At 61.8% G+C, this 24,709-nt stretch overlaps 1 protein-coding gene across 1 annotated transcript in view; it reads right to left on the bottom strand.

The window, feature by feature from the left end:
• Positions 1 to 24,709, bottom strand: part of CARMIL3 (capping protein regulator and myosin 1 linker 3) — a 70,620-nt gene that overhangs the window by 26,127 nt on the left and 19,784 nt on the right. The window contains 15 exon segments of the mRNA XM_069773897.1: positions 9,085 to 9,198; positions 9,309 to 9,431; positions 10,443 to 10,541; positions 10,665 to 10,758; positions 12,108 to 12,176; positions 12,250 to 12,422; positions 12,515 to 12,569; positions 13,467 to 13,563; positions 13,667 to 13,748; positions 13,844 to 13,913; positions 14,021 to 14,125; positions 14,984 to 15,060; positions 15,163 to 15,240; positions 16,717 to 16,826; positions 19,739 to 19,825. Coding sequence (XP_069629998.1) covers positions 9,085 to 9,198; positions 9,309 to 9,431; positions 10,443 to 10,541; positions 10,665 to 10,758; positions 12,108 to 12,176; positions 12,250 to 12,422; positions 12,515 to 12,569; positions 13,467 to 13,563; positions 13,667 to 13,748; positions 13,844 to 13,913; positions 14,021 to 14,125; positions 14,984 to 15,060; positions 15,163 to 15,240; positions 16,717 to 16,826; positions 19,739 to 19,825 — 1,433 coding nt within the window.

Below are 24,709 nucleotides of genomic sequence, written 5' to 3'. Positions count from 1 at the left end.
AGTTTAGGGGGTCTGCTCCCAGTTTCAGGGGGCTTTCTCCCAGTTTGGGGGGTGTTTCTCCCAGTTTGGGGGGTCCTCTCCCAGTTTCAGGGGTCTTTCTCCCAGTTTGGGGGGGCTTTCTCCCTCTTTGGGGGGTCTTCTCCCAGTTTCAGGGGGCTTTCTCCCACTTTGGCGGGTCTTCTCCCAGTTTCAGGGGGCTTTCTCCCAGTTTGGGGAGTCTTTCTCCCAGTTTCAGGGGTCTTCTCCCAGTTTCAGGAGGCTTTCTACCAGTTTCAGGGGCCTTTTGCCCAGTTTGGGGGGGCTTTCTCCCAGTTTCAGGGTCTTTCTCCCACTTTGGCGGGTCTTCTCCCAGTTTCAGGGGGCTTTCTCCCAGTTTCAGGGGTCTTTCTGCCAGTTTAGGGGGTCTTCTCCCAGTTTCAGGGGGCTTTCTCCCAGTTTCAGGGGGCTTTTGCCCAGTTTGGGGGGGCTTTCTCCCAGTTTCAGGGTCTTTCTCCCACTTTGGCGGGTCTTCTCCCAGTTTCAGGGGGCTTTCTCCCAGTTTCAGGGGTCTTTCTGCCAGTTTAGGGGGTCTTCTCCCAGTTTCAGGGGGCTTTCTCCCAGTTTCAGGGGGCTTTTGCCCAGTTTGGGGGGGCTTTCTCCCAGTTTCAGGGGGCTTTCTTCCAGTTTGGGGGGTGTTTCTCCCAGTTTCAGGGCGCTTTCTCCCAGTTTGGGGAGTCTTTCTCCCAGTTTCAGGGGGCTTTCTCCCAGTTTCAGGGGGCTTTTGCCCAGTTTGGAGGGGCTTTCTCCCAGTTTCAGGGGGCTTTCTCCCAGTTTAGGGGGTCTGCTCCCAGTTTCAGGGGGCTTTCTCCCAGTTTGGGGGGTCTTCTCCCAGTTTCAGGGGGCTTTCTCCCAGTTTGGGGAGTCTTTCTCCCAGTTTCAGGGGTCTTCTCCCAGTTTCAGGAGGTTTTCTCCCAGTTTCAGGGGGCTTTTGCCCAGTTTGGGGGGTGTTTCGCCCAGTTTGGGGGGTCTTCTCCCAGTTTGGGGGCTGTTTCTCCCAGTTTGGGGAGTCTTCTCCCAGTTTGGGGGGTGTTTCTCCCAGTTTGGGAGGTCTTTCTCCCAGTTTCTGGGGTCTTTCTCCCAGTTTAGGGGGTCTGCTCCCAGTTTCAGGGGGCTTTCTCCCAGTTTGGGGGGTGTTTCTCCCAGTTTGGGGGGTCCTCTCCCAGTTTCAGGGGTCTTTCTCCCAGTTTGGGGGGGCTTTCTCCCTGTTTGGGGGGTCTTCTCCCAGTTTCAGGGGGCTTTCTCCCAGTTTCAGGGGGCTTTTGCCCAGTTTGGGGGGGCTTTCTCCCAGTTTCAGGGGGCTTTCTCCCAGTTTGGGGGGTGTTTCTCCCAGTTTCAGGGCGCTTTCTCCCAGTTTGGGGAGTCTTTCTCCCAGTTTCAGGGGGCTTTCTCCCAGTTTCAGGGGGCTTTTGCCCAGTTTGGAGGGGCTTTCTCCCAGTTTCAGGGGGCTTTCTCCCAGTTTAGGGGGTCTGCTCCCAGTTTCAGGGGGCTTTCTCCCAGTTTGGGGGGTCTTCTCCCAGTTTCAGGGGGCTTTCTCCCAGTTTGGGGAGTCTTTCTCCCAGTTTCAGGGGTCTTCTCCCAGTTTCAGGAGGTTTTCTCCCAGTTTCAGGGGGCTTTTGCCCAGTTTGGGGGGTGTTTCGCCCAGTTTAGGGGGTCTTCTCCCAGTTTGGGGGCTGTTTCTCCCAGTTTGGGGAGTCTTCTCCCAGTTTGGGGGGTGTTTCTCCCAGTTTGGGAGGTCTTTCTCCCAGTTTCTGGGGTCTTTCTCCCAGTTTAGGGGGTCTGCTCCCAGTTTCAGGGGGCTTTCTCCCAGTTTGGGGGGTGTTTCTCCCAGTTTAGGGGGTCTGCTCCCAGTTTCAGGGGGCTTTCTCCCAGTTTGGGGGGTGTTTCTCCCAGTTTGGGGGGGCTTTCTCCCAGTTTGGGGGGTCTGCTCCCAGTTTCAGGGGGCTTTCTCCCAGTTTGGGGGTCTGCTCCCAGTTTCAGGGGGCTTTCTCCCAGTTTGGGGGGTGTTTCTCCCAGTTTGGGGGGTCCTCTCCCAGTTTCAGGGGTCTTTCTCCCAGTTTGGGGGGGCTTTCTCCCAGTTTGGGGAGTCTTCTCCCGGTTTCAGGGGGCTTTCTCCCAGTTTCAGGGGGCTTTTGCCCAGTTTGGGGGGGCTTTCTCCCAGTTTCAGGGGGCTTTCTCCCAGTTTGGGGGGTGTTTCTCCCAGTTTCAGGGCGCTTTCTCCCAGTTTGGGGAGTCTTTCTCCCAGTTTCAGGGGTCTTCTCCCAGTTTCAGGGGGCTTTCTCCCAGTTTCAGGGGGCTTTTGCCCAGTTTGGAGGGGCTTTCTCCCAGTTTCAGGGGGCTTTCTCCCAGTTTAGGGGGTCTGCTCCCAGTTTCAGGGGGCTTTCTCCCAGTTTAGGGGGTCTGCTCCCAGTTTCAGGGGGCTTTCTCCCAGTTTGGGGAGTCTTTCTCCCAGTTTCAGGGGTCTTCTCCCAGTTTCAGGAGGTTTTCTCCCAGTTTCAGGGGTCTTCTCCCAGTTTCAGGAGGTTTTCTCCCAGTTTCAGGGGGCTTTTGCCCAGTTTGGGGGGTGTTTCGCCCAGTTTGGGGGGTCTTCTCCCAGTTTGGGGGCTGTTTCTCCCAGTTTGGGGAGTCTTCTCCCAGTTTGGGGGGTGTTTCTCCCAGTTTGGGAGGTCTTTCTCCCAGTTTCTGGGGTCTTTCTCCCAGTTTAGGGGGTCTGCTCCCAGTTTCAGGGGGCTTTCTCCCAGTTTGGGGGGTGTTTCTCCCAGTTTAGGGGGTCTGCTCCCAGTTTCAGGGGGCTTTCTCCCAGTTTGGGGGGTGTTTCTCCCAGTTTGGGGGGTCTTCTCCCAGTTTCAGGGGGCTTTCTCCCACTTTGGCGGGTCTTCTCCCAGTTTCAGGGGGCTTTCTCCCAGTTTGGGGAGTCTGCTCCCAGTTTCAGGGGGCTTTCTCCCAGTTTCAGGGGTCTTCTCCCAGTTTGGGGGGTCTTCTCCCAGTTTCAGGGGGCTTTCTCCCACTTTGGCGGGTCTTCTCCCAGTTTCAGGGGGCTTTCTCCCAGTTTGGGGGTCTGCTCCCAGTTTCAGGGGGCTTTCTCCCAGTTTGGGGGGTGTTTCTCCCAGTTTGGGGGGTCCTCTCCCAGTTTCAGGGGTCTTTCTCCCAGTTTGGGGGGGCTTTCTCCCTGTTTGGGGGGTCTTCTCCCAGTTTCAGGGGGCTTTCTCCCAGTTTCAGGGGGCTTTTGCCCAGTTTGGGGGGGCTTTCTCCCAGTTTCAGGGGGCTTTCTCCCAGTTTGGGGGGTGTTTCTCCCAGTTTCAGGGCGCTTTCTCCCAGTTTGGGGAGTCTTTCTCCCAGTTTCAGGGGGCTTTCTCCCAGTTTCAGGGGGCTTTTGCCCAGTTTGGAGGGGCTTTCTCCCAGTTTCAGGGGGCTTTCTCCCAGTTTAGGGGGTCTGCTCCCAGTTTCAGGGGGCTTTCTCCCAGTTTGGGGGGTCTTCTCCCAGTTTCAGGGGGCTTTCTCCCAGTTTGGGGAGTCTTTCTCCCAGTTTCAGGGGTCTTCTCCCAGTTTCAGGAGGTTTTCTCCCAGTTTCAGGGGGCTTTTGCCCAGTTTGGGGGTGTTTCTCCCAGTTTGGGGGGTCTTCTCCCAGTTTGGGGGCTGTTTCTCCCAGTTTGGGGAGTCTTCTCCCAGTTTGGGGGGTGTTTCTCCCAGTTTGGGAGGTCTTTCTCCCAGTTTCTGGGGTCTTTCTCCCAGTTTAGGGGGTCTGCTCCCAGTTTCAGGGGGCTTTCTCCCAGTTTGGGGGGTGTTTCTCCCAGTTTAGGGGGTCTGCTCCCAGTTTCAGGGGGCTTTCTCCCAGTTTGGGGGGTGTTTCTCCCAGTTTGGGGGGTCCTCTCCCAGTTTCAGGGGTCTTTCTCCCAGTTTGGGGGGGCTTTCTCCCTCTTTGGGGGGTCTTCTCCCAGTTTCAGGGGGCTTTCTCCCAGTTTCAGGGGTCTTCTCCGAGTTTGGGGGGTCTTCTCCCAGTTTCAGGGGGCTTTCTCCCACTTTGGCGGGTCTTCTCCCAGTTTCAGGGGGCTTTCTCCCAGTTTGGGGAGTCTTTCTCCCAGTTTCAGGGGTCTTCTCCCAGTTTCAGGAGGCTTTCTACCAGTTTCAGGGGCCTTTTGCCCAGTTTGGGGGGGCTTTCTCCCAGTTTCAGGGTCTTTCTCCCAGTTTGGGGGGTCTTCTCCCAGTTTCAGGGGGCTTTCTCCCTGTTTGGGGGGTCTTCTCCCAGTTTCAGGGGGCTTTCTCCCAGTTTCAGGAGGCTTTCTACCAGTTTCAGGGGCCTTTTGCCCAGTTTGGGGGGGCTTTCTCCCAGTTTCAGGGTCTTTCTCCCAGTTTGGGGGGTCTTCTCCCAGTTTCAGGGGGCTTTCTCCCAGTTTCAGGGGTCTTTCTGCCAGTTTAGGGGGTCTTCTCCCAGTTTCAGGGGGCTTTCTCCCAGTTTCAGGGGGCTTTTGCCCAGTTTGGGGGGGCTTTCTCCCAGTTTCAGGGTCTTTCTCCCACTTTGGCGGGTCTTCTCCCAGTTTCAGGGGGCTTTCTCCCAGTTTGGGGAGTCTTTCTCCCAGTTTCAGGGGTCTTCTCCCAGTTTCAGGAGGTTTTCTCCCAGTTTCAGGGGGCTTTTGCCCAGTTTGGGGGGTGTTTCGCCCAGTTTGGGGGGTCTTCTCCCAGTTTGGGGGCTGTTTCTCCCAGTTTGGGGAGTCTTCTCCCAGTTTGGGGGGTGTTTCTCCCAGTTTGGGAGGTCTTTCTCCCAGTTTCTGGGGTCTTTCTCCCAGTTTAGGGGGTCTGCTCCCAGTTTCAGGGGGCTTTCTCCCAGTTTGGGGGGTGTTTCTCCCAGTTTGGGGGGTCCTCTCCCAGTTTCAGGGGTCTTTCTCCCAGTTTGGGGGGGCTTTCTCCCTGTTTGGGGGGTCTTCTCCCAGTTTCAGGGGGCTTTCTCCCAGTTTCAGGGGGCTTTTGCCCAGTTTGGGGGGGCTTTCTCCCAGTTTCAGGGGGCTTTCTCCCAGTTTGGGGGGTGTTTCTCCCAGTTTCAGGGCGCTTTCTCCCAGTTTGGGGAGTCTTTCTCCCAGTTTCAGGGGGCTTTCTCCCAGTTTCAGGGGGCTTTTGCCCAGTTTGGAGGGGCTTTCTCCCAGTTTCAGGGGGCTTTCTCCCAGTTTAGGGGGTCTGCTCCCAGTTTCAGGGGGCTTTCTCCCAGTTTGGGGGGTCTTCTCCCAGTTTCAGGGGGCTTTCTCCCAGTTTGGGGAGTCTTTCTCCCAGTTTCAGGGGGCTTTCTCCCAGTTTCAGGGGTCTTTCTGCCAGTTTAGGGGGTCTTCTCCCAGTTTCAGGGGGCTTTCTCCCAGTTTCAGGGGGCTTTTGCCCAGTTTGGGGGGGCTTTCTCCCAGTTTCAGGGTCTTTCTCCCACTTTGGCGGGTCTTCTCCCAGTTTCAGGGGGCTTTCTCCCAGTTTGGGGAGTCTTTCTCCCAGTTTCAGGGGTCTTCTCCCAGTTTCAGGAGGTTTTCTCCCAGTTTCAGGGGGCTTTTGCCCAGTTTGGGGGGTGTTTCGCCCAGTTTGGGGGGTCTTCTCCCAGTTTGGGGGCTGTTTCTCCCAGTTTGGGGAGTCTTCTCCCAGTTTCAGGGGGCTTTCTCCCAGTTTGGGAGGTCTTTCTCCCAGTTTCTGGGGTCTTTCTCCCAGTTTAGGGGGTCTGCTCCCAGTTTCAGGGGGCTTTCTCCCAGTTTGGGGGGTGTTTCTCCCAGTTTGGGGAGTCTTCTCCCAGTTTGGGGGGTGTTTCTCCCAGTTTGGGAGGTCTTTCTCCCAGTTTCTGGGGTCTTTCTCCCAGTTTAGGGGGTCTGCTCCCCGTTTCAGGGGGCTTTCTCCCAGTTTGGGGGGGCTTTCTCCCAGTTTGGGGGGTCTTCTCCCAGTTTCAGGGGGCTTTCTCCCAGTTTAAGGGGGCTTTTGCCCAGTTTGGGGGGGGCTTTCTCCCAGTTTCAGGGGGCTTTCTCCCAGTTTGGGGGGTGTTTCTCCCAGTTTGGGGGGTCTTCTCCCAGTTTCAGGGGGCTTTCTCCCAGTTTGGGGAGTCTTCTCCCAGTTTCAGGGGGCTTTCTCCCAGTTTGGGGGGTGTTTCTCCCAGTTTGGGAGGTCTTTCTCCCAGTTTGGGGGCTCTTCTCCCAGTTTCAGGGGGCTTTCTCCCACTTTCAGGGGGCTTTTGCCCAGTTTGGGGGGCTTCTCCCAGTTTCTGGGGTCTTTCTCCCAGTTTAGGGGGTCTTCTCCCAGTTTCAGGGGGCTTTTGCCCAGTTTCAGGGGGGTTTCTCCCAGTTTGGGGGGTCTTCTCCCAGTTTCAGGGGTCTTTCTCCCAGTTTGGGGGGTGTTTCTCCCAGTTTGAGGGGCCTTCTCCCAGTTTCAGGGGGCTTTCTGCCAGTTTGGGGGCTCTTCTCCCAGTTTGGGGGTCTTCTCCCAGTTTCGGGGGGCTTTCTCCCAGTTTAAGGGGGCTTTTGCCCAGTTTGGGGGGGCTTTCTCCCAGTTTCAGGGGCTTTCTCCCAGTTTCAGGGTCTTCTCCCAGTTTCAGGGGGCTTTCTCCCAGTTTAGGGGGCTTTCTCCCAGTTTCAAGGGTCTTTCTGCCAGTTTAGGGGGTCTTCTCCCAGTTTCAGGGCGCTTTCTCCCAGTTTGGGGGGTGTTTCTCCCAGTTTGGGGAGTCTTTCTGCCAGTTTGGGGGGTCTTCTCCCAGTTTCAGGGGGCTTTCTACCAGTTTCAGGGGGCTTTTGCCCAGTTTGGGGGGGCTTTCTCCCAGTTTCAGGGGTCTTTCTCCCAGTTTGGGGGGTGTTTCTCCCAGTTTGGGGGGTCTTTCTGCCAGTTTCAGGGGGCTTTCTCCCAGTTTGAGGGGCCCTTCTCCCAGTTTGGGGGTTCCTTCTCTCAGTTTAGGGCTCCTTCTCCCACTTAGGGGGCCTTCTCCCAGTTTGATGGGGCCTTCTCCCAGTTTGACATCCCAATCTCCCAGTTGGGGCTCCCACTCTCCCAGTTGGGGGACTCTTCTCCCAGTTTGGGCTGCCATTCTCCCAGTTGGGGCTCCCAGTAGGGTCTCTTCTCCCAGTTTGACATCCCAATCTCCCAGTTTGGGCTCCCAGTCTCCCAGTTCAGGGTCTCTTCTCTTAGTTTGGGCTCCCGATCTCCCAGTTTGACATCCCAATCTCCCAGTTTGGGCTCCCAGTCTCCCAGTTTAGGGTCTCTTCTCCCAGTTTGAGCTCCCAGTCTCCCAGTTTGGGCTCCCAGTCTCCCAGTTGGGGGTCTCTTCTCCCAGTTTGGGCTCCCAGTCTCCCAGTTTGGGCTCCCAGACTCCCAGTTTGGGCTCCCAGTCTCCCAGTTGGGGGTCTCTTCTCCTAGTTTGGGCTCCCAGACTCCCAGTTTGGGCTCCCAGTCTCCCAGTTTGGGCTCCCAGACTCCCAGTTGGGGCTCCCAGTCTCCCAGTTTAGGGTCTCTTCTCCCAGTTTGGGCTGCCAGTCTCCCAGTTGGGGCTCCTGATCTCCCAGTTTGGGCTCCCAGACTCCCAGTTTGGGCTCCCAGTCTCCCAGTTTAGGGTCTCTTCTCCCAGTTTGGGCTCCCAGTCTCCCAGTTTGGGCTCCCAGACTCCCAGTTGGGGCTCCCAGTCTCCCAGTTTAGGGTCTCTTCTCCCCGTTGGGGCTCCCAGTCTCCCCGTTGGGGCTCCCAGTCTCCCAGTTGGGGGTCTCTTCTCCCAGTTTGGGCTCCCAGTCTCCCCGTTGGGGCTCCCAGTCTCCCAGTTGGGGGTCTCTTCTCCCAGTTTGGGCTCCCAGGCTCCCAGTTGGGGCTCCCAGGCTCCCAGTTGGGGGTCTCTTCTCCCAGTTTGGGCTGCCAGTCTCCCAGTTGGGGCTCCTGATCTCCCAGTTTGGGCTCCCAGTCTCCCAGTTGGGGCTCCCAGACTCCCAGTTGGGGGTCTCTTCTCCCAGTTTGGGCTCCCAGTCTCCCAGTTTGGGCTCCCAGACTCCCAGTTTGGGCTTCCAGACTCCCAGTTTAGGGTCTCTTCTCCCAGTTTGGGCTCCCAGGCTCCCAGTTTGGGCTCCCAGACTCCCAGTTGGGGCTCCCAGTCTCCCAGTTTAGGGTCTCTTCTCCCAGTCTGGGCTCCCAGTCTCCCAGTTTGGGCTCCCAGACTCCCAGTTGGGGCTCCCGGGCTCCCAGTCTCCCAGTTTAGGGTCTCTTCTCCCAGTTTGGGCTCCCAGTCTCCCTGTTGGGGCTCCCAGTCTCCCAGTTGGGGGTCTCTTCTCCCAGTCTGGGCTCCCAGTCTCCCAGTTTGGGCTCCCAGACTCCCAGTTGGGGCTCCCGGGCTCCCAGTCTCCCAGTTTAGGGTCTCTTCTCCCAGTTTGGGCTCCCAGTCTCCCTGTTGGGGCTCCCAGTCTCCCAGTTGGGGGTCTCTTCTCCCAGTTTGGGCTGCCAGTCTCCCAGTTGGGGCTCCTTATCTCCCAGTTTGGGCTCCTGATCTCCCAGTTTGGGCTCCCAGTCTCCCAGTTGGGGCTCCTGATCTCCCAGTTTGGGCTCCCAGTCTCCCAGCTGGGGCTCCCAGTCTCCCAGTTGGGGGTCTCTTCTCCCAGTTTGGGCTGCCAGTCTCCCAGCTGGGGCTCCTGATCTCCCAGTTTGGGCTCCCAGTCTCCCAGTTGGGGGTCTCTTCTCCTAGTTTGGGCTCCCAGACTCCCAGTTTGGGCTCCCAGTCTCCCAGTTTAGGGTCTCTTCTCCCAGTTTGGGCTCCCAGTCTCCCAGTTTGGGCTCCCAGACTCCCACTTGGGGCTCCCAGTCTCCCAGTTTAGGGTCTCTTCTCCCAGTTTGGGCTCCCAGTCTCCCAGTTTGGGCTCCCAGACTCCCAGTTTGGGCTCCCAGTCTCCCAGTTGGGGCTCCCAGTCTCCCAGTTGGGGGTCTCTTCTCCCAGTTTGGGCTCCCAGTCTCCCCGTTGGGGCTCCCAGTCTCCCAGTTGGGGGTCTCTTCTCCCAGTTTGGGCTCCCAGTCTCCCCGTTGGGGCTCCCCAGTCCCCCCCCAGTCCCTCCCAGTTGCCCCCCACCCCTTCACCTGCAGCTCCTTGTCCACCGCCTTGGCCACGTCCCCGGCCACCGACTCCAGGAGGTGACGGACGGGTCCGTCCCCGGCCACCACCCGCCCCAGGGCCGCCAGGCTGGGGAACAGCTTTTTTGGGGGGGGGGGACACACACATAACGGCGTCACCGGGACGGGTGGGGGTCAGGGTGGGGGGCTCGGGGGGTTTTGGGGTGCCGGGGGGGGGGGGTCGCCCTCACCGATCGGGCGTTCCTGGCCTCCCGCAGCAGCTCCCGAGCGTCGGCCAGGTCCCGCTGGGCCCCCGGGTGCCCCCGCAGCCCCCGCGCCGTCGCCTGCACCCGCCCGCTCAGCCGGCACAGCATCTGCGCCACCGCCGTCACCGCCACCCGCCGGCATCCCGCCGGCGTCCCACCAGTATCCCACCGGCGTCCCACCACCATCCCACCACCATCCCACCAGTATCCCACCAGCATCCCACCAGCATCCCACCAGCATCTTCCCCGGCATCCCACCAGTATCCCACCACCATCCCACCACCATCCCACCAGTATCCTACCAAGCATCCCACCAGCATCCCCTGACATCCCACCACCATCCCACCAGTATCCCACCAGCATCCCACCAGTATCCCACTGGCATCCCACTGGCATCCCACCAGTATCCCACCAGGATCTGCCCCAGCATCCCCCCGACATCCCACCAGCATCCCACCAGTATCCCACCAGCACCCCACCACCATCCCACCAGGATCTGCCCCAGCATCCCCCCGACATCCCACCACCATCCCACCACCATCCCACCACCATCCCACCAGCATCCCACCAGTATCCCACCAGCATCCCACCAGCATCCCCTGACATCCCACCAGTATCCCACCAGCATCCCACCAGCATCCCACCACCATCCCCCCAGGGTCTGCCCCAGCATCCCCCCGACATCCCACCACCATCCCACCAGCATCCCACCACCATCCCACCAGTATCCCACCAGGGTCTGCCCCAGCATCCCCCCGACATCCCACCACCATCCCACCAGTATCCCACCGGCATCCCACCAGTATCCCACCACCATCCCACCAGCATCCCACCAGCATCTTCCCCGGCATCCCACCGGCATCCCACCAGTATCCCACCAGCATCCCACCACCATCCCACCACCATCCCACCACCATCCCACCAGCATCCCACCAGGATCTTCCCCAGCATCCCCCCAGCATCCCTCCAGCCACCCCCCAAGCATCCCCCTTCCCATTGCCCCCCCCAACTTCCCTCTCCAGCCCCACAACTGCCCCCCAACCCCCTAACTGCCCCCCCAGCCCCACAACTGCCCCCCCAGCCCCACAACTGCCCCCCCCAGCCCCGGGGCAGGATTACTTGCTCGGCCGTGCTGGTGACGATGCCCCGGTGCAGCCGCAGCGCCTGATCCTCCGGCACCTTGGGGCCGCGGCCGTTGCGTAGGAGACACCATTGGATCTGCCGGGAGGTTGGGGGGGGGGGGACACGAAGCGACGAGGAGGTGGCCGAGACCCTCACCACGCCCCCCCGCCACCCCCAAAAACAGACGCCGTGTGTGTCCCCCCCCCGACCCCAACCCACCTTCTGCCAAACGGCGTCGGTCCTCTCCGGGGCGCTGCGGTAGGCGGCCGTGAGGTCGCTGAGGGGCAGGGCCATGAAGGTCAAGGTGTAGTTGCTGTGGGGAGGGGACGGGGGGGTGAGGGGGGGTCCCCGCGGTCCCCGCTCGAGGTCGTTGCCCCACTGGGAGGGGGTTGAGCGGTTGGGAACTGGTTGAGCAGTTGGGAACCCATTGAGATGTCTGGAATGGGTTGACTGGTCTAGAGGGGGTTGCCTGGTCTAGAACCAGTTGACCAGTTGGGAACCCATTGAGATGTCTGGAATGGGTTGACTGGTCTAGAGGGGGTTGCCTGGTCTAGAACCAGTTGACCAGTTGGGAACCCATTGACCCGAGTGGAACGGGTTGGCTGGTCTATGGGTGGTTGCCCAGTCTAGAACCAGTTGACCAGTCAGGAGCCTGTGAACTTTTCTTAAATGCGTTGACTGGTCTAGCGGTGGTTGCCCAGTCTGGAACCATTTGACCAGTCAGGAGACCATGAACTTTTCTTAAATGGGTTGACTGGTCTAGAGGGGGTTGCTTGGTCTAGAACCAGTTGACCAGTTGGGAACCCATTGACCTGAGTGGAACAGGTTGGCTGGTCTATGGGTGGTTGCCCGGTCTAGAACCAGTTGACCGGTCAGGAGCCCATGAACTTTTCTTAAATGGAGTGACTGGTCTAGTGGTGGTTGCCCAGTTTAGAACCACTTGATCAGTCAGGAGCCCATGAACTTTTCTTAAATGGGTTGACTGGTCTAGAGGGGGTTGCTTGGTCTAGAACCAGTTGAGCAGTTGGGAACCCATTGACCTGAGTGGAACAGGTTGGCTGGTCTATGGGTGGTTGCCTGGTCTAGAACCAGTTGACCGGTCAGGAGCCCATGAACTTTTCTTAAATGGGTTGACTGGTCTAGCAGTGGTTGCCCAGTCTAGAACCAGTTGACTGGTCAGGACCCCGTGAACTTTTCTTAAATGGAGTGACTGGTCTATGGGTGGTTGCCCGGTCTAGAACCAACTGGTGGGTCCCCAAACCCCCAGGTGGCCCACCTAGAACTGGTCGACCCATCCAGAACCAGTCGGCAGGTCAGGAACAAGTTGACCAGCCTGGACCAGGTCAGCTGACCCAGAGCTGGTCGTCCCACCTCGATCCAATTGACCTATCTAGACCAGACGGCCACGTCTCCATCCAGTTGCCCGGTCTAGAACCATCAGGGAGGTCCAAGACCCAGCTGACCTCTCTGGAGATCCAGTTGGCACGCCTCGATCTGCGTGACGGTCTAGATCCAGCGGTCGCCTGGTCTAGATCTGGTTGCCCGGTCTAGACGGGGGTCACCTGGTCTAGATCCGGTTGGCCGGTCTAGATCCATCCCACCCACCCGGTGGCTTCGGCCACGCCAGAAGCCCCCCCCGCCGTCTCCTCCCACCCCACCCACCTCTGCATGGCGCGGGCGATGTCCTGGAACCCGACCGCCGTCGTGTTGTTCCTGTCCCACGTGAGGCTCCTGCCGCGGAGATGGTGGGTGAGGGCGGGGAGGGGGGCGTGGGACACCCCACCGAGGTCCCCCCCCCACCCACCGGAGGGTGCTGTTGATCTGCAGGGCCTTGGCCAACATCTTGGCGCCCACGTCCTCCATCAGGTTCCCGCTGAGGTCCACCTTGGCCAGGCAGGCGTTGCTGCCCAACGCATTCACCAAGATGCTGGTCCGGGCTTTCAGGCGAGAGTCAGCCACCGACAGCGACTGCAGGGACTTGTGGGAAGGGGCGGGGTGGGACACGAGGTGCCACGGGACCCGGGGGACCCCGCGGAGGGGACATCCCGCCGTCCCCGGGGGCCACTCACGCAGTCCTCCTCCTGGATCATCTGGACCAGCTTCTGGAGGATCTCCTCCAGCGTCCTGGGTGGGGGGGAAAGAGGGGGCCCCCTCATTCTGGGACCTGCCCAGGGGGGCTAGGTGGGCTTCCATGGACACAATCTTGGCCACTGGGGCCTTGGTGGACCTCCATGAACTCAACCTTGGCCATTGGGGTCTTGGTGGACCTCCGTAGACACAATCTTGGCCACCGGCATCTCGGTGGGCCTCCATGGACACAACCTTGGCCATTGGCATCTTGTTAGACCTCCATGGACTCAACCTTGGCCATTGGGGTCTTTGTGGGCCTCCATGGACGCAACATTGGCCACTGGCATCTTAGTGGACTTCCATGGACACAATCTTGGCCACTGGGGCCTTGGTGGACCTCCATGAACTCAACCTTGGCCATTGGGGTCTAGGTGGGCTTCCATGGACACAACCTTGGCCACCGGCATCTTGGTGGGCCTCCATGAACACAACCTCAGCCACGGGCATCTCGATGGGTCTCGATGGGTCTCCATGGACTTAACCTTGGCCATTGGGGTCTAGGTGGGCTTCCATGGACACAACCTTGGCCACCAGCATCTTGGTGGGCCTCCATGGACTCAACCTTGGCCATTGGCATCTTGGTGGGCCTCCATGGACACAACCTTGGCCACTGGCATCTTAGTGGACTTCCATGGACACAATCTTGGCTATTGGGGTCTAGGTGGACCTCCGTGGACACAACCTTGGCCACCAGCATCTTGGTGGGCCTCCATGGACTCAACCTTGGCCGTTGGCGTCTAGGTGGGCTTCCATGGACACAACCATGGCCACTGGGGTCTTGGTGGACCTCCATGGACTCAACCTTGGCCATTATGGTCTAGGTGGGCCTCCACGGACACAACTTTGGCCACCGGCATCTTGGTGGGCCTCCCTGGACTCAACCCAACCCACCGGGCCTTGACGTTGAAGTTCTTGCCCAGCCAAAGGTGCTTCAGAGCCTTGTTCTTCCCCAGCACCGGCACCAGCGTCAGCAAATCGGCGTCGAAACCTGAAGGCGGGGGCAAGAAAGGGACCAATGGGAGGGGTCAGGTGGTGGGTGGGGTCCCAGGCCCCGCCCGCAACCCCCATGCAGGGGGAGGAGCCCACCTCACCGTTGTCGGAGAGGTCCAGGCTGCCCACGGCGCTGACCCCCCCCAGCAGCTCCCGCAGCACCCGGGCCCCCGGCGAGCGGAGCTGGAAAGATGGCCGCAGGGCGAGGGGGTGGGCGGAGCCCCCCCCTCCCGGGAGAAGCTCCTCCCCCTGTGAGACCCCGCCCCTCCCCACCCCACCTCACAACCACTCAGGTCCAAGTGGAGGTCGCTCAGGTGGGTGTTGGCGGCCAAGCCCTGGAAGAGAGACCTGGGGAGGGTGGGGTTATGGGTGGGAATGGGTGGGGCCTTCCCACCAAACCACACCTCTTTCTCCTTATAAGGTGTGGGGCCCCGCCCCAAGGGGGTGGAACTCACTTGAGGGCATCCGGGGGCACCCGCACGCCGGCCAGGCTGACGTGGGCCAGGGCAAAGGCGCTGCAGAAGAACTGCCGTAGGGTGGGCGGGGTCTCCCGGGCCTTCCTGGGGGGGTGGGGCTACATCAGCCACACCCACCCTGCGGCCAACAGGACGGTCCGAAACCCAACAGGGTGAGGGGGCGGGCCTTGAATGCCCAACGGAGTTCTTGACCACCCGACAGGGTCCTCCACTACCCAGTGGGGTCCTTGATGACCCAATGGGGCACTCTGCTACCCAATCGGGTGCTCCGATGCTCAACGGGCTGCTCAACCGCCCAATGACAGTCCAGATCACCCAACAGACCTCCCGACTGGCCAATGGGGGGCTCCAACAGTCAACGGAGCGCTCAATCGTCCAACAGGGTTCTGGACCACCCAACGGGGTCCTTGACCAACCATGGGGTGCTCCGCTATCCAATGGGGTCCTCCAATGCTCAACAGGCTGCTCAGCCACCCAATGACGGTCCAGATCACCCAACAGACCTCCCGACTGGCCAATGGGGGGCTCCAACAGTCAACGGAGCGCTCAATCATCCAACGGGGTCCTTGACCAACCAACGGGGTCCTTGACCAACCAACGGGTTCTCAACAGCCCAACTGGGCGCTCCACTACCCAATGGGATGCTCCGATGCTCAACGGGCTGCTCAACCGCCCAATGACAGTCCAGATCACCCAACAGACCTCCCGACTGGCCAATGGGGGGCTCCAACAGTCAACGAAGCGCTCAATCATCCAACAGGGTTCTGGACCACCCAACGGGGTCCTTGACCACCCAATGGGGTCTTTGACCACCCAACGGGGTCCACGATGGCCCAACGGGGTCCTCGATCCCCCCCAAGACCGCCCCCTCCCCCACCCCACCCCACGGGCACCCTCCAGCCGTGGGGCTGGAGCCCCCCAACTTGTGGGGCAGGAGCTCACCGGTGGGAGAAGGTGTTCCTGGCCACGTTGAGGTAGTTGAGTCGCGGGCAGCAGCCGTGGAGCAGCGCCCCGAAGAGCTGGGGGGGGGCGGGGGGGGGCACGGTCAGCCCCACGGCTGCCCCACGGCGGGTCCCCAGCCCCACATCTCCTCCCCACGCGCCCCCCCGGGGCCCACTCACCACGTCGACGGCGCAGTCGGTGGAGGCCAGGTCGAGGTGCAGGAGGGCGTTGGGTTGGGCCAAGAAGGAGTAGAGACCCTGGGGGGGGGGGGGGCAGAGCCTGACCCCACTGTGCCCCACAGAGCCTGCCCCACAGCACCCTTACTGCCCCACAGCACCCTTACTGCCCCACAGACCCCCAGCCAGCCCCACAGGCACCCAGTGACCCCCATAGACACCCCCAGCCCCCCCTCCTGCCCCATAGACCCCCACCCAGCCCCATAGCACCCCAATGACCCTACAGCCCCCCAGACAGCCCCACTGCACCCCAGTGACCCCCCCGGACCCCCAATGCCCCTCAGCCCCCCAGTGCCCCCCCCAGCCCCCCTCCCCTGCCCCATAGACCCCCATCCAGCCCCATAGACCCCCTCCTGCCCCATAGATCCTCTCCTGCCCCATAGACCCCCACCCAGCCCCATAGCACCCCAATGACCCTACAGCCCCCCAGCCAGCCCCATTGCACCCCAGTGGCCCCCCCGGACCCCCAATGCCCCCCAGCCCCCCAATGCCCCCCCCAGCCCCCCCTCCTGCCCCATAGACCCCCCCAGCCCCATAGATCCCCCTCCTGCCCCATAGATCCTCTCCTGCCCCATAGACCCCCACCCAGCCCCATAGCACCCCAATGACCCTACAGCCCCCCAGCCAGCCCCACTGCACCCCAGTGACCCCCCCGGACCCCCAATGACCCCCCCAGACCCCCCCTCCAGCCCCATAGACCCCCCTCTAGCCCCATAGAACCCCCCCAGCCCCATAGACCCCCCTCCTGCCCCATAGGTCCCCCCCCGTCCCATAACATCCCAATGACCCTACAGCCCCCCAGCCAGCCCCATTGCACCCCAGTGGCCCCCCCGGACCCCCAATGCCCCCCAGCCCCCCAATGCCCCCCCCAGACCCCCCCTCCTGCCCCATAGACCCCCATCCAGCCCCATAGACCCCCTCCTGCCCCATAGATCCCCCCAGCCCCATAGACCCCCTCCTGCCCCATAGGTCCCCCCCCGTCCCATAACATCCCAATGACCCTACAGCCCCCCAGCCAGCCCCACTGCACCCCAGTGACCCCCCCGGACCCCCAATGCCCCCCCAGACCCCCTCTCCTGCCCCATAGACCCCCGTCCTGCCCCATAGATCCCCCTCCTGCCCCATAGCACCCCAATGACCCCATAGACCCCCACCCAGCCCCATAGCACCCCAATGACCCTACAGCCCCCCAGCCAGCCCCATTGCACCCCAGTGGCCCCCCCGGACCCCCAATGCCCCCCAGCCCCCCAATGCCCCCCCCAGCCCCCCCTCCTGCCCCATAGACCCCCCCCAGCCCCATAGACTCCCTCCTGCCCCATAGCACCCCAATGACCCCATAGACCCCCACCCAGCCCCATAGCACCCCAATGACCCTACAGCCCCCCAGCCAGCCCCATTGCACCCCAGTGGCCCCCCCGGACCCCCAATGCCCCCCAGCCCCCCAATGCCCCCCCCAGCCCCCCCTCCTGCCCCACAGCCCCCCCGGCCCTGCCCTACGGCGCCATCGGGGGTCCCCAGCAGCCCGGGGTTGCGGCTGAGGTCGAGGTGCTGGAGGCGGCTGCGGAAAGCGGGGTTGGAGCCCAGCGCCCGGCTCAGCGCCCACAGCCCTGGGGGGGGGCACCCACAGCTGGGGGGGGACCCCAAAATCCCACCGGGACCCCCAAACCCCACAGACACCCAACAAACCCCATAGAATCCCCAAAAAACCCACAGACACCCAAAAAAACCCATAGAAACCCCATAGAACCCGCCATAGACACCCTATAGGCCTGGGGGGGGGCACCCGGGGGGGGGCACCCACAGCTGGGGGGGGACCCCAAAATCCCACCGGGACCCCCCCAAACCCCACAGACACCCAACAAACCCCATAGAATCCCCAAAAAACCCACAGACACCCAAAAAAACCCATAGAAACCCCATAGAACCCGCCATAGACACCCTATAGGCCTGGGGGGGGGCACCCGGGGGGGGGCACCCACAGGTGGGGGGGGACCCCAAAATCCCACCGGGACCCCCCCAAACCCCACAGACACCCAACAAACCCCATAGAATCCCCAAAAAACCCACAGACACCCAAAAAAACCCATAGAAACCCCATAGAACCCCCCATAGACACCCTGTGGCCCTGGGGGGGGTCACCCGGGGGGGGCACCCACAGCTGGGGGGGGACCCCAAAATCCCACCGGGACCCCCAAACCCCACAGACACCCAAAAAACCCCATAGAATCCCCAAAAAACCCACAGACACCCAAAAAACCCCACGGACACCCAAAAAACCCCATAGAATCCCCAAAAAACCCCATAGAAACCCCATAGACCCCCCCATAGACACCCTATAGGCCTGGGGGGGGGCACCCGGGGGGGGGCACCCACAGCTGGGGGGGGACCCCAAAATCCCACCGGGACCCCCCCAAACCCCACAGACACCCAAAAACCCCCATAGAATCCCCAAAAAACCCACAGACACCCAAAAAAAACCCATAGAAACCCCATAGAACCCCGCGTAGACACCCTGTGGCCCTGGGGGGGGCACCCGGGGGGGGCACCCACAGCTGGGGGGGACCCCAAAATCCCACCGGGACCCCCCAAACCCCACAGACACCCAAAAAACCCCACGGACACCCAAAAAACCCCATAGAATCCCCAAAAAACCCCATAGAAACCCCATAGACCCCCCCATAGACACCCTATAGGCCTGGGGGGGGGCACCCGGGGGGGGGCACCCACAGGTGGGGGGGACCCACAGGTGGGGGGGACCCCAAAATCCCACCGGGACCCCCCCAAACCCCACAGACACCCAACAAACCCCATAGAATCCCCAAAAAACCCACAGACACCCAAAAAAACCCATAGAAACCCCATAGAACCCGCCATAGACACCCTATAGGCCTGGGGGGGGGCACCCGGGGGGGGGCACCCACAGGTGGGGGGGACCCACAGGTGGGGGGGGACCCCAAAATCCCACCGGGACCCCCCCAAACCCCACAGACACCCAACAAACCCCATAGAATCCCCAAAAAACCCACAGACACCCAAAAAAACCCATAGAAACCCCATAGAACCCGCCATAGACACCCTATAGGCCTGGGGGGGGGCACCCGGGGGGGGGCACCCACAGGTGGGGGGCACCCACAGCTGGGGGGGGACCCCAAAATCCCACTGGGACCCCCAAACCCCACAGACACCCAAAAAACCCCACGGACACCCAAAAAACCCCATAGAATCCCCAAAAAACCCCATAGAAACCCCATAGACCCCCCCATAGACACCCTATAGGCCTGGGGGGGGGCACCCGGGGGGGGCACCCACAGGTGGGGGGGACCCACAGGTGGGGGGGACCCCAAAATCCCACCGGGACCCCCCCAAACCCCATCAGCAGCCGCCAGCCCCCCAATAAACCCCCCCAGCCCCCCCAATATCACAGGCCCCCCCCCAACCCCCCCAAAAAGCCCCCCCATAACCCCAAAAATACCCCCCAGCCCCCCCATACCCCCCCAAAAAGCCCCCCCAGCCCCCCCATAACCCCCCCAACCCCCCCAAAAAGCCCCCCCAGCCCCCCATAACCCCCCCAACCCCCCCAAAAAGCCCCCCCATAACCCCAAAAATACCCCCCAGCCCCCCCATACCCCCCCAAAAAGCCCCCCCAGCCCCCCCATAACCCCCCAACCCCCCCAAAAAGCCCCCCCAGCCCCCCCATAACCCCCCCAACCCCCCCAAAAAGCCCCCCCAGCCCCCCCATAACCCCCCCAACCCCCCCAAAAAGCCCCCCCAGCCCCCCATAACCCCCCCAACCCCCCCAAAAAGCCCCCCCAGCCCCCCCATAACCCCCCAACCCCCCCAAAAAAAGCCCCCCACCCCCCCAAAAATACCCCCCAGCCCCCCATAACCCCCCAACCCCCCCAAAAAGCCCCCCCATAAACCCCAAAGCCCCCCCAGCCCCCCAAAAAGCCCCCCCAGCCCCCCCATAACCCCCCAACCCCCCCAAAAAGCCCCCCCAGCCCCCCATAACTCCCCCAACCCCCCCAAAAGCCCCCCCAGCCCCCCCATAACCCCCCAACCCCCCCAAAAAGCCCCCCCATAAACCCCAAAAGCCCCCCCAGCCCCCCCATAACCCCCCAACCCCCCCAAAAAGCCCCCCCAGCCCCCCCATAACCCCCCCAACCCCCCCAAAAAGCCCCCCCAGCCCCCCCATAACCCCCCCAACCCCCCCAAAAAGCCCCTCCAGCCCCCCCATAACCCCCCCAACCCCCCAAAAAAGCCCCCCACCCCCCCAAAAATACCCCCAGCCCCCCCATAACCCCCCAAAAAAGCCCCCCACCCCCCCAAAAATACCCCCCAGCCCCCCCATAACCCCCCAACCCCCCCAAAAAGCCCCCCCATAAACCCCAAAAGCCCCCCCAGCCCCCCCATACCCCCCCCAACCCCCCCAAAAAGCCCCCCCAGCCCCCCCATAACCCCCCAACCCCCCCAAAAAGCCCCCCCCCCAGCTCGGGGGGGGGCAGGGGGGGTCCCCCCAAACCTCGGGGGCCAAGGCCGGCGTGGGGGAGGCTGAGGCGTCGCAGCCCCCCCGGGAGGAGCAGAAACCGCTGACTCAGCGCTGTCAGCCCTGGGGGTACGGGGGGGTCAGGGGGTGGGGGCAAAGGGGGGGGTGGGGGGGTTGGGGGGTTTGGGGGGGTTTTGGGGGGATTTGGGGGGGATTGGGGGGGTTGAGGGTTTTTGGGGGGGTTGGGGGCTTTGGGGGGTTTGGGGGTTTTGGGGGTTTTGGGGGGCTTGGGGGGTTTTTGGGGTTTTGGGGGGTTTTGGGGGGGATTGGGGGGGGTCGGGTTTTTGGGGGGTTGGGGGGTTTTTGGGGTTTTGGGGCTTTTGGGGGTTTGGGGGGTTTCGGGGGTTTTTGGGGTTTTGGGGGTTTTGGGGGGGTTTGGGGGGATTTGGGGGGGTCGGGTTTTTGGGGGGTTGGGGGGTTTTTGGGGTTTTGGGGCTTTTGGGGGTTTGGGGGGTTTCGGGGGTTTTTGGGGTTTTGGGGGTTTTGGGGGGGTTTGGGGGATTTGGGGGGGTCGGGTTTTTGGGGGGTTGGGGGGTTTTTGGGGTTTTGGGGCTTTTGGGGGTTTGGGGGGTTTCGGGGGTTTTTGGGGTTTTGGGGGTTTTGGGGGGGTTTGGGGGGATTTGGGGGGGTCGGGTTTTTGGGGGGTTGGGGGGTTTTTGGGGTTTTGGGGCTTTTGGGGGTTTGGGGGGTTTGGGGGTTTGGGGATTTTGGGGGGGTTTGGGGGGTTTGGGGGGTTTGGGGGTTTTGGGGCTTTTGGGGGGATTGGGGGTTTTTGGGGGGATTTGGGGGGGATTGGGGGGGTTGAGGGTTTTTGGGGGGTTGGGGGCTTTGGGGGGTTTGGGGGTTTTTGGGGGGTTTTTGGGGTTTTGGGGGTTTTGGGGGGGTTTGGGGGGGATTTGGGGGGGGTCGGGTTTTTGGGGGGTTGGGGGGTTTTTGGGGTTTTGGGGGGTTTTGGGGGGATTTGGGGGGATTTGGGGGGGATTGGGGGGGTTGAGGGTTTTTGGGGGGGTTGGGGCTTTGGGGGGTTTGGGGGTTTTTGGGGGGTTGGGGGGTTTTTGGGGTTTTGGGGTTTTGGGGGTTTTGGGGGGGTTTGGGGGGGATTTGGGGGGGTCGGGTTTTTGGGGGGTTGGGGGGTTTTTGGGGTTTTGGGGCTTTTGGGGGTTTGGGGGGTTTGGGGGGTTTGGGGATTTTGGGGGGTTTTGGGGGATTTTGGGGGTTTGGGGGGGTTGGGGGGTTGGGGGTTTTTGGGGGTTTCGGGGTTTTGGGGGGTTGGGGGGTTTTGGGGGGTTTGGGGGGTTTCAGGGGGATTTTGGGGGGGTGGGGGGGTTTGGGGGGTTTTGGGGGGATTTGGGGGGGATTGGGGGGGTTGAGGGTTTTTGGGGGGGTTGGGGCTTTGGGGGTTTGGGGGTTTTTGGGGGGTTTTGGGGTTTTTGGGGGGTTGGGGGGGTTGGGGGGTTTTTGGGGTTTTGGGGGTTTTGGGGGGGTTTGGGGGGGTTGGGGGTTTTTGGGGGGTTTTGGGGTTTTTGGGGGGTTGGGGGGTTTCGGGGTTTTTGGGGTTTTGGGGGTTTTGGGGGGGTTTGGGGCGGATTGGGGGGTTCGGGTTTTTGGGGGGTTGGGGGGTTTTTGGGGTTTTGGGGTTTTGGGGGGGTTTGGGGGGATTTGGGGGGGATTGGGGGGGTTGAGGGTTTTTGGGGGGGTTGGGGCTTTGGGGGGTTTGGGGGTTTTTGGGGGGTTTTTGGGGTTTTTGGGGCTTTTGGGGGTTTGGAGGTTTCTGGGGGGTTTTGGGGTTTTGGGGGGCTTGGGGGGTTTTTGGGGTTTTGGGGGGGTTTGGGGGGGATTGGGGGGGTCGGGTTTTTGGGGGGTTGGGGGGTTTTTGGGGTTTTGGGGCTTTTGGGGGTTTGGGGGGTTTCGGGGGTTTTTGGGGTTTTGGGGGTTTTGGGGGGTTTGGGGGGATTTGGGGGGGTCGGGTTTTTGGGGGGTTGGGGGGTTTTTGGGGTTTTGGGGCTTTTGGGGGTTTGGGGGGTTTCGGGGGTTTTTGGGGTTTTGGGGGTTTTGGGGGGGTTTGGGGGGATTTGGGGGGGTCGGGTTTTTGGGGGGTTGGGGGGTTTTTGGGGTTTTGGGCTTTTGGGGGTTTGGGGGTTTGGGGGTTTGGGGATTTTGGGGGGGTTTGGGGGGTTTGGGGGGTTTGGGGGTTTTGGGGCTTTTGGGGGATTGGGGTTTTTGGGGGGATTTGGGGGGGATTGGGGGGGTTGAGGGTTTTTGGGGGGTTGGGGGCTTTGGGGGGTTTGGGGGTTTTTGGGGGGTTTTTGGGGTTTTGGGGTTTTGGGGGGTTTGGGGGGGATTTGGGGGGGGTCGGGTTTTTGGGGGGTTGGGGGGTTTTTGGGGTTTTGGGGGTTTTGGGGGGTTTTGGGGGGATTTGGGGGATTTGGGGGGGATTGGGGGGGTTGAGGGTTTTTGGGGGGGTTGGGGCTTTGGGGGGTTTGGGGTTTTTGGGGGGTTGGGGGGTTTTTGGGGTTTTGGGGTTTTGGGGGTTTTGGGGGGGTTTGGGGGGGATTTGGGGGGGTCGGGTTTTTGGGGGGTTGGGGGGTTTTTGGGGTTTTGGGGCTTTTGGGGGTTTGGGGGGTTTGGGGGGTTTGGGGATTTTGGGGGGTTTGGGGGGTTTTGGGGGGATTTTGGGGGTTTGGGGGGGTTGGGGGGTTGGGGTTTTTGGGGGGTTTCGGGGTTTTGGGGGGTTGGGGGGTTTTGGGGGGTTTGGGGGGTTTCAGGGGGATTTTGGGGGGGTGGGGGGGGTTTGGGGGGTTTTGGGGGATTTGGGGGGATTGGGGGGGTTGAGGGTTTTTGGGGGGGTTGGGGCTTTGGGGGGTTTGGGGGTTTTTGGGGGTTTTGGGGTTTTTGGGGGGTTGGGGGGGTTGGGGGGTTTTTGGGGTTTTGGGGGTTTTGGGGGGGTTTGGGGGGGTTGGGGGTTTTTGGGGGTTTTGGGTTTTTGGGGGGTTGGGGGGTTTCGGGGGTTTTTGGGGTTTTGGGGGTTTTGGGGGGGTTTGGGGCGGATTGGGGGTTCGGGTTTTTGGGGGGTTGGGGGGTTTTTGGGGTTTTGGGGGTTTTGGGGGGGTTTGGGGGGATTTGGGGGGATTGGGGGGGTTGAGGGTTTTTGGGGGGGTTGGGGCTTTGGGGGGTTTGGGGGTTTTTGGGGGGTTTTTGGGGTTTTTGGGGCTTTTGGGGGTTTGGAGGTTTCTGGGGGTTTTGGGGTTTTTGGGGGGTTGGGGGGTTTTTGGGGTTTTGGGGTTTTGGGGGGGTTTGGGGGGGATTTGGGGGGGTCGGGTTTTTGGGGGGTTGGGGGGTTTTTGGGGTTTTGGGGGGTTGGGGGGATTTGGGGGGTCGGGTTTTTGGGGGTTGGGGGGTTTTTGGGGTTTTGGGGGTTTTGGGGGGGTTTGGGGCTTTTGGGGGGGGTCGGGTTTTTGGGGGGTTTTGGGGGTTTTGGGGGGTTTGGGGGCTTTTGGGGGGGGTCGGGTTTTTGGGGGTTGGGGGGTTTTTGGGGTTTTGGGGGTTTTGGGGGGGGTTGGGGGGATTTGGGGGGGGTCGGGTTTTTGGGGGGTTTTTGGGGTTTTGGGGGTTTTGGGGGGTTTGGGGGGATTTGGGGGGGTCGGGTTTTTGGGGGGTTGGGGGGTTTTTGGGGTTTTGGGGGGGTTTGGGGGCTTTTGGGGGGGGTCGGGTTTTTGGGGGGTTTTTGGGGTTTGGGGGTTTTGGGGGGGTTTGGGGGCTTTTGGGGGGGGTCGGGTTTTTGGGGGGTTGGGGGGTTTTTGGGGTTTTGGGGTTTTGGGGGGGGTTGGGGGGATTTGGGGGGGGTCGGGTTTTTGGGGTTTTGGGGGTTTTGGGGGGGTTTGGGGGGTTTGGGGGGGATTTGGGGGGGTCGGGTTTTTGGGGGGTTGGGGGGTTTTTGGGGTTTTGGGGCTTTTGGGGGTTTGGGGGTTTCGGGGGTTTTTGGGGTTTTGGGGGTTTTGGGGGGTTTGGGGGATTTGGGGGGTCGGGTTTTTGGGGGGTTGGGGGGTTTTTGGGGTTTTGGGGCTTTTGGGGGTTTGGGGGGTTTGGGGGTTTGGGGATTTTGGGGGGGTTTGGGGGGTTTGGGGGGTTTGGGGGTTTTGGGCTTTTGGGGGGATTGGGGGTTTTTGGGGGGATTTGGGGGGGATTGGGGGGGTTGAGGGTTTTTGGGGGGTTGGGGGCTTTGGGGGTTTGGGGGTTTTTGGGGGGTTTTTGGGGTTTTGGGGGTTTTGGGGGGGTTTGGGGGGGATTTGGGGGGGGTCGGGTTTTTGGGGGGTTGGGGGGTTTTTGGGGTTTTGGGGGGTTTTGGGGGGATTTGGGGGGATTTGGGGGGGATTGGGGGGGTTGAGGGTTTTTGGGGGGTTGGGGCTTTGGGGGGTTTGGGGTTTTTGGGGGTTGGGGGGTTTTTGGGGTTTTGGGGTTTTGGGGGTTTTGGGGGGGTTTGGGGGGGATTTGGGGGGGTCGGGTTTTTGGGGGGTTGGGGGGTTTTTGGGGTTTTGGGGCTTTTGGGGGTTTGGGGGGTTTGGGGGGTTTGGGGATTTTGGGGGGTTTGGGGGATTTTGGGGGGATTTTGGGGGTTTGGGGGGGTTGGGGGGTTGGGGGTTTTTGGGGGGTTTCGGGGTTTTGGGGGGTTGGGGGTTTTGGGGGGTTTGGGGGGTTTCAGGGGGATTTTGGGGGGGTGGGGGGGGTTTGGGGGGTTTTGGGGGGATTTGGGGGGGATTGGGGGGGTTGAGGGTTTTTGGGGGGGTTGGGGCTTTGGGGGGTTTGGGGGTTTTTGGGGGGTTTTGGGGTTTTTGGGGGGTTGGGGGGGTTGGGGGTTTTTGGGGTTTTGGGGGTTTTGGGGGGGTTTGGGGGGGTTGGGGGTTTTTGGGGGGTTTTGGGGTTTTTGGGGGTTGGGGGGTTTCGGGGGTT

This window comes from Haliaeetus albicilla, chromosome 29 (assembly GCF_947461875.1).
Source record: "Haliaeetus albicilla chromosome 29, bHalAlb1.1, whole genome shotgun sequence".
Taxonomy (NCBI): domain Eukaryota; kingdom Metazoa; phylum Chordata; class Aves; order Accipitriformes; family Accipitridae; genus Haliaeetus; species Haliaeetus albicilla.
Note: the sequence above shows the minus strand (reverse complement) of the source record. Positions and strands in the feature narration are given on the sequence as shown.